Below are 15,380 nucleotides of genomic sequence, written 5' to 3'. Positions count from 1 at the left end.
CTTTAGTTTCCCCTCAATTTCCTGCATCATTAAGTCCAGTTGATTTTTCTGTCCTATGCTACTGTTTTCTCGGCTTTAAAATATGAATATGAGAGTGGATATACGTGTATTTAGAGTTGACTTACATTCTTGTACAGCAGAAACCAGCACAACACTGTAAAGCAATTTTTCTCCAATTAAAAACAAAATAGGGATAACAGGAATACTGTAGTCCATTCAATATACCATCTCATGTTATGTACACTATATGATGTTAATACAACAGCTTAGAAAATTATCTTAATTGAGTAGATTATATAAAGCATCAGGGACACATTAAACAACTGTGAGAGTTGTTACTATGACAGGTGTATACAAGGGTTTCGCCATTATTTCATGTCTACCCTAAAGATGATTATGCTGTATCTGTGCCTTACTCAGCTTTAATTTTTAATGCAAAAATTCTACCTCTGCAAATTAGAATATGTTAATCTTTTCTAGTATCGTACAAAGCATATCTACACATCTTGAAATTTTACTAACAAATAAAATAATCTCATGACGGTACCAAGCACACTGAGATATTTAGTAGGCATGAAATCAACATGCAAATCAGTTCACTTGGCATATAAGATGCTTATTAAGAAGTAAATGGTATATTAAGTGTAAACCTACATTATGCTGAAATAAAAAACATCTTGATTATGAATTTTAAAGCAACTTATCTATATGAAACTACATTTTTAAAAAATTAATAAAACTCTCCAATGAAAAACTATGTACAAATTTGAAAGCTTAACATAAGATCCTTAGTTAAAAGAAATGAGAAGAAAAAAATATTTTGAAAATTGAGATTAATTACTTACGGTAGTAACTGGGTCCTACGTTTGTCAAATATGGCTTTCGCTCAATTGAACTGAGATGAACAAAGAAGTAATTTGGAAAACATTACAGATCATTTTGCTTGCACTGAATCCAGGACTTAAAGTCTTGTTTTGGCATAAGGAAAATATTTAAACTTGGTATGAGTTTAAGAGTTATCTATACATTTAAAAATATTTTTCAACTACTTGAACGTTGAGAAATTACCGTTTGTATTAAATAAAATAATTTCCCCTTTCCCCAGGGGCTCCTCAAGTTTGTCCTCAAGTCTTCCCACTAGATGGTCCCAATATTTAGATTACTGTCTGGAATCTAGAAGCCTTTCTCCTTTCTCCGAATTAGTCTTTTTTCCCAGAAACAACCCGGAATCTGAAAACATACCACAACATGCTCAGATTTCCAGCCATCAATCACAGCATAAATAGGCACCAATGTAAACCGCTCTGGCTAAAATCTCCACCCAGGAAGGTGAGGATGTATGCAGGGGCAGGTGCAGAAATCAAAGCCTCTGAGCAAAGCCAATGAAAGGCTCTCTGGGGGCAGTCTGGCCCGAAAAGGAAGGTTCGTCATTGCTCCTGGGGCCCCATGCACTCCCTGGGCCTCAGCAGCACCTAGCTCAGCTGGAGGCTCCTGCCTACAGGGACTCCCCGTTTCTCCCCGTGGACTTGGTGCTGGAGTTCGAGGCGCTGGACCTGGAGACAGGTGTGCTGGGCGAGAAAGGCCAGTTGCTCTGTTACACAGATTCTGTGGTGCCCTCTTGGTCGCTGGGGCACAGGGAAGGCAGCTTAGGGCACCTTGTTGAGCTGTAGCCTTCAGTTTCACTGAAGTGCTGAGTTTGGGGGATTCCTGGTCTCTCAGAGGGTGGCAATGGTGATGATCACCATTCTCCAGGGCTGGAGAACACCACCCTCCATGTCATCAGGGAAGGGGTTGGCATCTGGTGAGCTTGGTGATGCTGCAGATGTCAGGCTGTGCCAGGCTTTATGCAGCTGTTCTCAGCACCTTCCTACAAGTAAGATCTGTAAATAGGTCAGAATTGTCACTTTCTGCACTTTTCTCAATTTTGTTTCCACTGCAAAACTTCCCTTCTATTCTGGGCATTGAAAAGTCACAGCTTCGATGTGCTTTTTGTGTTATTACACTGGAAATGAAATTTTATTCATGGAAAAGTCAAAATCCAAAAGGAGATATTCATCTATATGAGTCAACTCAGCTTGAAATAAAAACCTGAAGCTCAGTCTAACTCTCTTCCTTAGTCTAAAAGAGAACTTAGAGGTGTGACTCCATAGTCTATTTTGACAGTTTTTAAATCGAACCAAAATAAATCTAGCCACAACTCTCTGCATTTTCTTTTTAAGGTCTAATACATAAGATTTCAATTTTTCCACAATTATTTACAGGACCATAGCTCTCATTTTCTGATGGTCTACGATAATAGTGGCATAATACCAAACATGGGTTAATTCATACAATTCTCTTCATTCTGTACCAAAGTGTGCTGACCACACACACATGGGACAGTGTGCCTGGAGATGTGGATTCCAGGAGAGTCACGAGGGGATGGTGTCTGCCCTCCTGGGAGCAGGAGAGAGGACACTGGAGGGAGGATGAGGAGGAAGGAGGCAGCAGGAGCTCAGAGCAGCTGAGGGCCAGTACTCAGAGCTGACGGAGGAGGGACTGGGAGCAGCAGGAAGCTCTGCTCTCACACTAACTGAGGTCCTGAGTGTAGCCGACACCAGACTTTCACTTCCTCTTCTAAAAGATGAAGACAACTTTAGTACCATCACAGAGGACATCGTATAGTCCAAATAATATAAAGTTTGCAAATTACAGGCTGAGCACGTGGAAATTAATGAATGATAGTAGTCTTTATATCAATATAACCAAGAGTCACCTGTTTACTCCACCCTCAGTCTAATGAAGAGAAGCTTTGCCTGAAAGTCCCTTAACACTGTCAAGGGTCTGCATTTTGAGGCCCCAAGTGTTAATTCTAGGAGAAGGACTGCCTGCAGGACTTTGAAGGAGCCCAGGAGCCCAAGTTTCCTCCCTTTTGATCAGTGTCTGGTACATTATGGAGAGAAATCCCACAGCATTTGAAGTTCTTTGCAGAGAAACAGATTCTAGGAAAGTTGTCTAATGAAACACAACTGCTCTGTTAATATGGAGAAGGCAATGGCACCCCACTCTAGTACTCATACCTGGAAAATCCCATGGATGGCGGAGCCTGGTGGGCTGCAGTCCATGGGGTCGCACAGAGTTGGACATGACTGAAGTGACTTAGCAGCAGCAGCAACTCTGTTAATAAATGAGATAAGTCGTCCCATTCCTCAACCTCAGTTAGTTTCAGTTAGATCACCTCTGATGCTACTTTTTAAGACACAGATTATGATATACTTCAAAATCACACTGGGAGAAAAAGAAACCAGATTTGTAGTTACCAAAAGGTAAGGGGTGGCTGAAGAGGAAATTAGATGAAGGCAGTCTAAAGGGAATTTTTTTTCTTAATAGAAAAAAAAAAAAGATATATTAGAAAAAAAAGATACGGAGAGAAGGAAAATGGCTAAAAGGCTGTGTTTTGAGGCCCCCCAAAAGCAAAGTCGAGGATGGGGGCGGCCAAAAAGTCTCTGAAGGAGCAGATCCCAAGATTCCAGGCTTACGGCAGTCCTGGAACATTATGGAAAGAAATCTTACAACCCTTGAATCATTTTGCAGAGAACCAGCATTTTGAAAAATTGTCTGACAAAATAATGGCTGCTCTGTGAAGAGTATAAATGAGGTAAACAGTCCCTTGGTTGGATGGCATCACTGACTCAATGGACATGAGTTTGGGTAAACTCTGTGAGTTGGTGATGAACAGGGCGGCCTGGTGTGCTGCGGTTCATGGGGTCGAAAAGAGTTGGACACGACTGAGCGACTGACTGAATTGAACTGAAACAGTTCCTTACATCATGCTCAGTTAGTTTCAGACCACCTTTGGTGATATTATTTTAAGACAAAGACTTTTTTTTTTTAATTTTACATAATTGTATTAGTTTTGCCAAATATCAAAATGAATCCGCCACAGGTATACATGTGTTCCCCATCCCGAACCCTCCTCCCTCCTCCCTCCCCATACCATCCCTCTGGGTCATCCCAGTGCACCAGCCCCAAGCATCCAGTATCGTGCATCAAACCTGGACTGGCAACTCGTTTCATACATGATATTTTACATGTTTCAATGCCATTCTCCCAAATCTTCCCACCCTCTCCCTCTCCCACAGAGTCCATAAGAGTTTTTTAATGGTTAAAGAGACCAGGAAATCGGTTATACAATGAAACAGGAAAGAATGACAAGAAATGGGACATTCCCATACTTTCATCCAGGGAAGATGGCAACAGTACTTCTAAAGCTATTTCTTGGGTTAGTATTGGGGCAAAGTAAGAAAGGACTTCTCTTAAGTGTGATATGTAAAAAGGCACCAAGTCTAAGACAGCAAGATAAATAATATTGTAATTCAGTATTAAAAAATGAAAGTGCCAAAATATAGATGCTGAACAAAACATCTAAATTTTCAAGAAAGACAAGAAATGCCCTTTTATTTGCAAGACCATATGTGTCTTACAAAGCAAGGCTTCACATTGTCAGTGAAATCTGGGCAATTTTCATTTCACCAATAAAATTCTTCCCAAAGAAAATGAAAAGATCAGACCTGTAAATGTCCTCAATGCTTTGTACAGGACACTGCCTCTTCTTCCTTTGGTTTCTCTCTTCCTCTCTCTCTTCCATCCTTCTTTCCTTTCTTTTTGACTGCACAGCACTGCATGTGGGATCTTAGTTCCCAGACCAGACATCAGATTCGCACCTCTTACCTTGAAAGCTCAGTCTTGCTCATTGGACCAGGGACATCTGCACTAATTCTCTTTTCTACACTACACTCAAGGTGGGGTGCTGGCAGTGGTGTTTCAGAAACTCGGGTTAAATAAAAATTATTTAAGACTGTCACAGAGTCACAAGAATTGTCAAATATAGAAGTGATCTTGAATATATTGAGTTTGCTTCCATTAAAGCCAGGAAAGTAAAATCATATTAAATTCTTGTTTCAGTATAAATCATAGCTTAAAAAGAATTTAATAAAACAGAATAAATATTAATATATATTTTAATATTCATACCTTAATATCACATATCTAATATTTAAAATATTTTCATAAAAATGAATGTTTTAATACTCATGCATTTTAACATCATATATCTAATATTTAAAATGTTTTCATAAAAATATTGCAAAAATAAAAGTTTTAAAATATTTAATGAGACAAATATAATTAAGTATAAATTTAAAGGCATACATTCCTGTTCGTTTTTTAATATTCCTACTTTTCAGTTGTTCAATGCTTACTCCCCCACTTCAAGGCCAATTCCTTGAACGACACCCTAAAAGTCCCAGAGCATCTCCAGGGGCGCACAGCTCCCCCGTCCTCGGCCCGGGTGGGGACCATGCTGGGACTCATCCCAGGGCGTCCCCAACACCATCCAGTCGTCCCATCGCCGCCACCAAGTTCCCCATTCCCTGAGCTGTCCCTTCATCGAACCAGAAACGATAAACCAGAAACGGCCCAATCTGTAAAATCGGCCCCAACTCGCTCTAATTCTCCGCTTCAAACGCCTCAGTAAACGCATTTTCTTTGTAAACATGTAAACATGTAAACATGGCCTCGTTCTAGTTTCTGTGCGAAAAGAAAGCACAACATTCATTGGACGCCCAGAAATGCAAGATTCCTGGCTTGCCATCACACAAAATGTCTCTGGCGAGGGCTCGGATTGAAGATTTCTTAGTGCACTATTAAATGAGCACCAACCTGGTCTCTGAGCAGCGACGCCTTTCCCCTGTGGCTGCCAAACCCGCTGAAAGGAAGTCTCAGAACTCCCAAACTCCCAAACAAAACCAATAAGAAGACATCCTCCGCGCTCTTGCGGCCTCCTAGAGAAGCGCTCTCCCAGGACCGGGCGAAGAAACGTTTAGCTCTTTGATTAGTGGTGTCCGCGCGCCCCCTCTTGGCCTTCCAGTGAATCACGGAAACTCGGTGTCAGTTCAGTTCGGTCCAGTTCAGTTCAGTCGTTCAGTCGTGTCCGACTCTTTGCGACCCCATGAACCACAGCATGCCAGGCCTCCCTGCCCATCACCAACTCCCGGAGCCTACCCAAACTCATGTCCACTGAGTCGGTGATGCCATCCAACTATCTCATCTTCTGTTGTCCCCTTCTCCTGCCCTCAATCTTTCCAGCATCAGGGTCTTTTCAAATGAGTCAGCTTTCCTATCAGGTGGCCAAAGTATTGGAGTTTCAGCTTTAACATCAGTCCTTCCAATGAACACCCAGGACTGATCTCCTTTAGGATGGACCGCTTGGATCTCCTTGCAGTCCAAGGGACTCTCAAGAGTCTTCTTCAACACCACAGTTCAAAAGCATCAATTCTTCGGCACTCAGCTTTCTTTATAGTCCAACTCTCACATCCTCACATGACTACTGGAAAAATGATAGTCTTCATTAGATGGACCTTTGTTGGCTAATGTCTCTGCTTTTTAATATGCCGTCTAGGTACGTCACAACTTTCCTTCTAAGGAGTAGAAGTGAAGTGAAGTCACTCAGTCGTGTCCGACTCTTTGTGACCCCATGGACTGTAGCCTACCAGGCTCCTCTGTCCAAGGAGTAAGCGTCTTTTAAAATTTCATGGCTGCAATCACCATCTGCAGTGATTTGGGAGCCCCCAAAAATAAAGTCAGCCACTGTTTCCACTGTTGCCCCATCTATTTGCCATAAAGTGATGGGATCGGATGCCATGATCTTAGTTTTCTGAATGTTGAGCTTTAAGCCAACTTTTTCACTCTTCTCTTTCACTTTCATCAAGAGGCTTTTTAGTTCTTATTCACTTTCTGCCATAAGGGCAGTGTCATCTGCATATCTGAGGTTATTGATTTTTCTCCCGGCAATCTTGATTCCAGCTTGTGCTTCCTCCAGCCCAGCATTTCTCATGATGTACTCTGCATATAAGCTAAATAAGGAGGGTGACAGTATACAGCCTTGACGTACTCCTTTTCCTATTTGGAACCAGTCTGTTGTTCCATGTCCAGTTCTAACTATTGCTTCCTGACCTGCATACAGGTTTCTCAAGAGGCAGGTCAGGTGGTCTGGTATTCCCATCTCTTTCAGAATTTTCCAGTTTATAAATAAACAGTTTTCCAATAAACTGTGGAAACTCCCTATGGCCAAGATCTATTTGCTAGTGGCATGAGTGATGCTCTGTTCCATTCCTGCTTGTCCTCTTGACAACAAAGAAATCTTCATACATTTAAGACAAATGAAAACGATTCCCTCTCAGTCATGCCTAGAGCACAGACACGACTTCAAGTTTCCTTGGAGAAGAGAGAATATCAGCCCAATCCAGATGACTCAAGGCACCAGTTATCACCAATGGATTCTCCAGCAGATCTCAGCCTCTTCACCACAGAGAGCAGCTGTGCTGGTTGGAACAGCGGCCTCCTCGACAAACTACTCTCCAGCCTGAATCAGAGCCTGGAACAGCTGGAAGAAGTGACTCTGGATTGTCCCGATTTGGGAATTGCTGTCCGGAAGTATTTCCAAGGTATCCATCTCTACCTGAAGGGAAAGGAATACAGCCCCTGTGCCTGGGAGGTTATTAGAGTGGAAATTGAAAAGTGTCTTTCCCTCAGGTAAGAATCCTCAAGAAAAGTCAACAGATACAATGAAAATTATACTTGTGACAACTCTCTACTGAATCAGACTGTTGTTTGCTTAAGACTCCAAAGTGATCATCTGTTTGCTTACAAGGTGAAAAATGACTGAAATGAAAATCACAATTTTACAAAAATATTTAGACAGAATAACACAATCTCTTTTCTTTACTAAACAATTTTATAACATAGCGTAAAAGATCTTTTTATGTGTTTTGTGGGTATTTGCTATTTTCAACATACGAAATTTATTTTTTTTATGGAAAAGTTTTTAAGAGAGTATGTTGTTAAAGGTATTTGTCAGTTAACCTAATGCTTAGTCTCTGTAACAGGTAAAAGCAAAGTGTCATGAATTTGATTCTAATGGACACTTTTCTTTCCTTTTTGAAGAGCACAATGCAGGCCTTCTTGATCAGGTGAATCTTGTAACTTGCTCTCCTCCAAGCAGTGAATTGAGGACATGGGTTCCCTTGTTTTGCATTTTTCCTATCATCAACATGTGACTCTGAATTTCTCTGTAGCACTTGAGTCTATTCTCCTTGAAGGCAAAGGGAAAAGTCTGGTGGATCACATGGGATGCTTCCAAGGATCAGGACTAGATGGGATAATAGCACTTCTCACATTACATGGCCTGGACTTATCCTCATGGGAATCTTACTGCAAGGAAGTTGGGAAATAATTGGATGATTAAAAGAGGAGAATACAAGTTCAGTGCACAAGACTGTTTTTTCATTTTTGCACTATTTGTCCTAATGGAGCTCTGGGTGGGTGTGCAAGGGGAAATCCAATGTTCTTGCTTGCACACACTCTGACAAACTCTTATATCACAGTTTCAGCTTGGAGAAGATGACAGAGATGTCACTCAGAGTTCACAGCATCATAGACTATTTGAAAGAAGCATTCAGGTTGACTCCCAAAGGCATAGGCCAATGAAGAAAACATCTACAAGTGTAGACAAAGTGTTTCCTTATTACCTGAGGGAGACAACGAAAGAATGATCAGGCAGCTCCTTGCAAATACTTCAGAATCACTGAACTAAAAGGGGACAGTGGGTCTTCCACTCCACACTTTCCAAATATTAAAAACACAAACTTGAATAAAATATTCCTATAAATGATCTTTAGAAAAATGCCTCTCACAATATTCCACTATAGCTTCCCTTGTAGAACCATGAGGAATCTTTAAAGTATCTTTATATTTTTGTCTTCTCACATCCTATTTAATAGATGTTGGTGTTACTCTTTCTCCCATCATTGTCGTCATTGTGAATTGACGTTACATAAATATGGTTGAGCTCAAGCAATGGTAGGGCTCAGACTAGATGTCTAGGAAATGGGGTTGAGTTGGATGTGTCTCTCCCTATAGCTATTTTACAGACTCCTGAGAGGTATTCTGAGGATACAACAGATGAGGCCAGATCTCACTATTTGGGCTTCTTCAACAAAATAGCATAGACTGGGTAGTTTGTAAAGAGCAGAAATGTATTGCTCACAGTTCTAGAGTCTGGAATTCTAAGATCTAGGTGTCAGCTTGGCCCAGTTCTGGTGAGAGCCTGCTTCAGGTCTCACACTGTAGAGTTCTTTCTTGTATAATCGTAGGACCGGAGAGGGAGGGTTTTATATCCACATCTTTTATAAGGGCACTAATCCCATTCTTGAGACCTCCATATTCACACCCTAATCACATCCCTAAGGGTTTGTCACATAATACTGGAGATTAGGACTTCAAGATAAGAATTTTGTGGGGACTGAAACTTTCAGACCAGAAAGGTCACTGAAGGCTACATACTTGACATCTAGAAGAGAGGACATAGTCATGCTAAGTAAATAAAGGAGAATGAGCAATTTCTCATTTCTCAATTTCTGCCAAAGGAGCAGACAAAGGACTCAGAATCCAAACTCTGATTTTGAACCTGAAGTAAGAGTTTAATTCTCATATGCCAAATTTTGGAAATCAGACTGGAATGGAGCCCACCATCCCATGGAGGGGAATGAAGATACAGGATGAAAATGGCCATTCATCATTCTTTGTGAGGAATCTCCAAAGAATATCAGGATGCAAGTAGTAATTGCCACGTCAGTAAGGACGCACCAAACAGTAATGTGGGAAATTGTCTGGTTGCTGTTCACTGTGAACCAGGGCGAGCTTGAGTTCAGATATATGGCTCTGTAGATGACACCAGGCTTATTCTTTTCTATCATGACCTAGTAGAGGACAAATTAGAGACAAGGCATCCTCCTGTGTGTCAGAGGTGTCTGACTCTTAGTGACCCCATGGACCGTAACCTGCCTGGCGCCTCTCTTCATGGGAGTCTCCAGGCAAGAATATTGGGGTGGTTTGCCATGCCCTTCTCCAGGGGATCTTCCTGACCCAGGGATTGAACCCATGAATTTTACGCATTGGCAGGCAGGTTCATTATGACTAGCACCACCTGGGAAGCCCAGGCAAAAGCTGAAAATTGTGCTGCTCTTGCCATTTGAATCCCTAGAGCTATATGCACCTTCAAGGAAAGAGAATCCTACTGGTTTTATCAATAAACATAGTAGGCATTATTTAAAAAAAATTTTTTTATTTACTTATTCATGGCTGTGCTGGTCTTCCTTGCTGCTAGGGCTTTTCTCTAGTTGCAGTGAGTCAGGGCTATTCTCCAGGTGCAGTGTGTGGGCTTCCCAATGCAGTAGCTTCTCTTGTTACAGAGCACAGGTCTAGCGCTCTTTGGCTTCAGTGGTTGTGGCACATGGGCTCAGTAGTTGCAGTTCCCCAGCTCTAGAGCACATGCTCAATAGTTGTGGCTCATGGACTCAGTTGCTCTGGGGCACCTGGGATCTTCTCAGGTCAGGGATTTGACTGGTGTCTCCCACATTTCAGGCAGATACCACTGAGGCACTAGGGAAGACCCTAGTAGACATTACTGATACCAGTAGGAGTAGAGTAAAAATATTAGCTATTGTCTATTACAATCCTAGCAGATATGTTCAAAAGGAAGCAAAATAGCTTGGTCATCTGTAAATACCTCCCAGTGGTAGGAGGAAATCTGAGAAACTGCTCTAGTGGAAACTGCTTGTTGCTGGATTATACTGGGCCTGGTGCCAAAGAGCCCAGAGACAGTGAGACGGAGTCTGGTCACTACAGAGCTGATTTGTCAGAGATGCTCACAACCTATTGCCTGAAGTTTGGAACATAGAGGCTGAGGCAACAGAAAATTCACTGTAAAAATCAGAAGCAGAACTGAAAGCTAATTCTTCCCATGAAAAAAATCAATATTTATCTGGTTCTGAATAAATCACAGAGGTGTTCCTTTTGTTTGAAAAGAACAGACTTGGATTGGAACCTTGAATGTCCCCTGGGAAATCTGAAATTTAATGCAACAATAAAGAGATAGATTCAAATGGACGGTGATTCCTAAATCATGCTTTCTCACTGGGGATGATATGCTTCCACGTTTGCAGACATTTGTTTTTTGGAATATGAGCAAATCCTGTCATTACAATTATTTATAGTACTTCAAAGCTCAACCAGATATAACAAACTCTTACTCCTTAGTATTTATTTCTGTATTTGGGCTTTCTAATCTATTATGCACAAGGGAAGCATTGAGATTGAGTTCAAGGAAGAAAAACAAATGATGTACGCCAACAGTGGTACCACCTAAGGTGACTTGATGGCTCATTGGAGAACCTTCTCTCCATCAGTTGCGTGATCTCAAAGTCATATCGTGAGAGGTGGCCTTTCCATACTTATGAGCAACCATTGGCTGTCTTGTGGATGTTGCTTGTGTTTGAGTTTCAGTGTGATTTGGACTCTGGAAATTAAATACAAATAGAAATTTTTATTTGTAAATAAAATTAAAAATTACATTTTATTATGTAATTCTACTAGAGTGGTTCAACATATCCATAATTGTGGTGAGTGGTAAACAGAAGAAAATGGTAACAATATCCAGATGACTATCTAACAGGCAGTGAAGTAACAATTCTTTTTTTTTGATATGAAGCGAAATTAAATGTTAAGTACCTAAAATAAATATGAAACAAATAAGTTTTTCAATGATTCTGAGCAGCTTTGACTGACTTTTATATATGTCTATACTTTGGTATTATTATAAAATATTTATCTAAATTTTACTTGAATATGTAATTTGATAATTCCTACTTATATAAGTAAATATGTTACATCAAAAGTCACTCTGAAAACTTAGTTTTAAAGTTAAATTAAAATTCAGTAGCTTTCAGATTTAAGTTATAGCTGAAATTTAACTCTGCACTGAATTTAAAGAGTAAGATTTGCACTTTCTTTTTCTATCTACAGAGTAGAGATATCCATAAGTTACATAAATACATACACAATATATCAGTGTTATCAAATTTTCATGGGGTGGGGAGGAATTAGGAAAAAAAAAATCTAAAAAGGCCCTGTGGGCAGAAGAAATAAGGGTAACATGAAAAAAAAAAAAAAAAAAAAAAGGTTGAAAAATTCTGCCCTAACCCATTTGGAGAGTACAAAATGAAAAGCAAAGAGAGAAATGGGAAGTAAGAGGGAACTTTCATAATATGGAACCCATGGGCTCCTATTTAAGACACAGGCCTGAAGGAAGGTCTTCAGAGAACCTAGAGAGCAGGTTCACTGAGTCACCCACCTCCTCAGGCCAGAAGCATCTGCAAGGTCCCCGATGGCCCCAGCCTGGTCCTTCCTCCTGGCCCTGCTGCTGCTCAGCTGCAACGCCATCTACTCTCTGGGCTGCCACCTGCCTCACACCCACAGCCTGGCCAACAGGAGGGTCCTGATGCTCCTGCAACACCTGAAGAGGGTCTCCCCTTCCTTCTGCCTGCAGGACAGAAATGACTTCGCATTCCCCCAGGAGGCGCTGGGTGGCAGCCAGTTGCAGAAGGCTCAGGCCATCTCTGTGCTCCACGAGGTGACCCAGCACACCTTCCAGCTTTTCAGCACAGAGGGCTCGGCCGCCGTGTGGGAAGAGAGCCTCCTGGACAAGCTCCGCGCTGCACTGGATCAGCAGCTCACTGACCTGCAAGCCTGTCTGAGGCAGGAGGAGGGGCTGCGAGGGGCTCCCCTGCTCAAGGAGGACTCCAGCCTGGCTGTGAGGAAATACTTCCACAGACTCACTCTCTATCTGCGAGAGAAGAGACACAGCCCTTGTGCCTGGGAGGTTGTCAGAGCACAAGTCATGAGAGCCTTCTCTTCCTCAACAAACTTGGAGGAGAGATTCAGGAGAAAGGACTGACACACACCTGGATCAACACGGAAATGATTCTCATAGACCAACAGACCACACTTCCTCCTGCGCTGCCATGTCAAGGACTCTCATTTCCGCTGTCATTGCGCCCTGAATTGAATCAGGTTGTCAAATGTTTTCAAGAATTTTAAGCTACATCATGTTCTATTCTACAGGCACTAGGCTCTCACAGATGCCCAAGCTGATCTATTTATCTATTTATTTACCTATTTATAAAGATTTAAATAACTTTTGTTCATATAATAATATGTGAATCTTTACACAGTGGTTTCAGAGGAAAAAAATACATACTTTGTATTTAGTCAATTTATTATTTTCTTTGTTCATTAAATTTTTGGGGTATAGAAAATTTCTATTTATTATTATTATTATTTTTTAAAATTACATTGTGGCATATATATATAGGGGGTTCCCTTGTGGGTCAGCTGGTAAAGAATATGCCTACAATGCAGGAGACCCTGGTTTGATTCCAGGGTTGGGAAGATCCCCTGGAGGAGGGCATGGCAACCCACTCCCGTATTCTTGCCTGGAGAATCCCCATGGATAGAGGAGCCTGGGGGGCTATAGTCCATGGGGTCATAAAGAGTTGGACACGACTGACCCACCACCACTTTCACACAGGGCTAAACTCTCCAGTGGCTCTGGAAGCACAGATGCCTTTGGTGACTTTAGTAAGACCCGGTTTGGCAGAAAAGTAGGGCAGAAACCAGACTGGTGTAGATTGAGGGATGACTAATACTAGTGTGGTAAATTGTTTCCTCTTTTTAGTTAGATCAGTCTGGCTAGAGTTCTATAATTTATTAAACTTTTTCTTTAAACAAATTCTTGCTTTTTCTTATTTTCTTTATAGATTTCTATTTCCTTGACTTTTGCTATTCTCCTTTTATTTATTTTACGTTTAATTGTTATTGTGACTTTGTTCTCTTAATTTCCTGCCCTCTCTTGGATTGTGTGTGTTGTGTGTGTTAGTTGCTCAGTCATGTCTAACTCTCTGTGACCCCATGGACTGTAGCTTACCAGGCTCCTCTGTCCATGGAAATCTCCAGGCAAGGATCCTGGAATAGCTCTTCCCTTCACTAGGGCATCTTCCCAACCCAGGGATTGAACTTAATTCTCCCTCATCACAGGCAGATTCTTTACTATCTGAGCCACCAGGGAAGCCCCTCTCTTGAATTAATTGACCTTAAATATGATTCTATTTTCTGTTTTATCTCCATTGGCTTAATAGTTGTTTTCTTTTGTCTCAATTTTACTATTCTTTATCAGTTCAGTTCAGTCACTCAATTGTGTCTGACTCTGTGACCCCATGGACCAAAGCATGCCAGGCTTCCTTGTCCATCACCAACACTTGCTCAAACTCATATCCATTGAGTTGGTGATGCCATCCAACCATCTCATCCTCTGTCATGCCCTTCTCCTCCTGTCTTCAATCTTTCCCAGCATCAGGGTCTTTTCCAAGGAGTTAGTTCTTTGCATCAGGTGACCATTGGGTGATTGAGCTTCAGCTTCAGCATCAGTCCTTCCAGTGAATATTCAGGACTGATTTCCTTTAGGATTGACTGGTTTGATCTCCTCTAGTCCAAGAGACTCTCAAGAGTCTTCTACAGCACCACAGTTCAAAAATATCAAGTCTTTGGCGCTCAGCTTTCTTTATGGTCCAACTCTCACACCCACACATGAATGCTGGAAAAACCATAACTTTGTCTAGATGAACCTTTGTCAGTAAAGTAATTTCTCAGCTTTTTAATAAGCTGTCTAGGTTGGTCATAGCTTTTCTTCTAAGGAGCAAGCGTCTTTTAATTTCATGGCTGCAGTCACCATCTTCAGTGATCTTGAAGCCCAAGAAAATAAACTGTTTCCATTGTTTCCCCATCTATTTGCCATGAAGTGATGGGACTGGATGCCATGATCTTAGTTTTCTGAATGTTGAGTTTTAAGCCAGCTTTTCACTCTTGTATTTCACTTTCATCAAGAGGCTCTTTAGTTCCTCTTCACTTTCTGCCATAAGGGGGGTGTCATCTGTGTATCTGAGGTTTTTAATATTTCTCCTGGCAACCTTGATTCCATCTTGGGCTTCAAGCACTGGTACAGAGACCGGCCTCCTAAAGGAAAGTTGAAAAAATATATATATATATATATGAATAATATATAGTATATAATGTTTGATGGCATGCTTTACTGTATAGAACATATTAAAATATATATCTATTTGCAATAAACAATTCTGATACCTGCCTTACTTCCCCTTTTCCTCTCTGCTTTCCTGGATCCCATTCTTTCACTCCGTTTCATAATTGCTTCCTTCCTCCCAGTGAAGAAAGGCCCTGTGTGCTCTCCTCACTCATTCTGCAGTAACCTGTATTATCCTTTCATTCAGCTGTTTCCTATTCCCTTGTGGTTTCTTGCTGTCTATTTTGAAAGTGAAAGTCGCTCAGTTGTGTCCAACTCTTTGGACATCCCATGGACTATACAGTCCATGGAATTCTCCAGGCCAGAATACTGGAGCGGGTAGCCTGTTGCTTCTCCAGGGGATCTT

General features: G+C 41.3%; 1 protein-coding gene across 1 annotated transcript; it reads left to right on the top strand.

Moving 5' to 3' along the window:
- Window positions 1-11,454: 11,454 nt before the first annotated feature.
- On the top strand, window positions 11,455-13,176 carry LOC102414434 (interferon alpha-H). The gene has a single exon (XM_025279276.2). It carries the CDS (start codon window positions 12,263-12,265, stop codon window positions 12,830-12,832), a length of 570 nt encoding a protein of 189 aa, XP_025135061.2. The 5' UTR covers window positions 11,455-12,262; the 3' UTR covers window positions 12,833-13,176.
- Window positions 13,177-15,380: the final 2,204 nt, after the last annotated feature.

This window comes from Bubalus bubalis, chromosome 3 (assembly GCF_019923935.1).
Source record: "Bubalus bubalis isolate 160015118507 breed Murrah chromosome 3, NDDB_SH_1, whole genome shotgun sequence".
In the NCBI taxonomy this organism is placed as follows: domain Eukaryota; kingdom Metazoa; phylum Chordata; class Mammalia; order Artiodactyla; family Bovidae; genus Bubalus; species Bubalus bubalis.
Note: the sequence above shows the minus strand (reverse complement) of the source record. Positions and strands in the feature narration are given on the sequence as shown.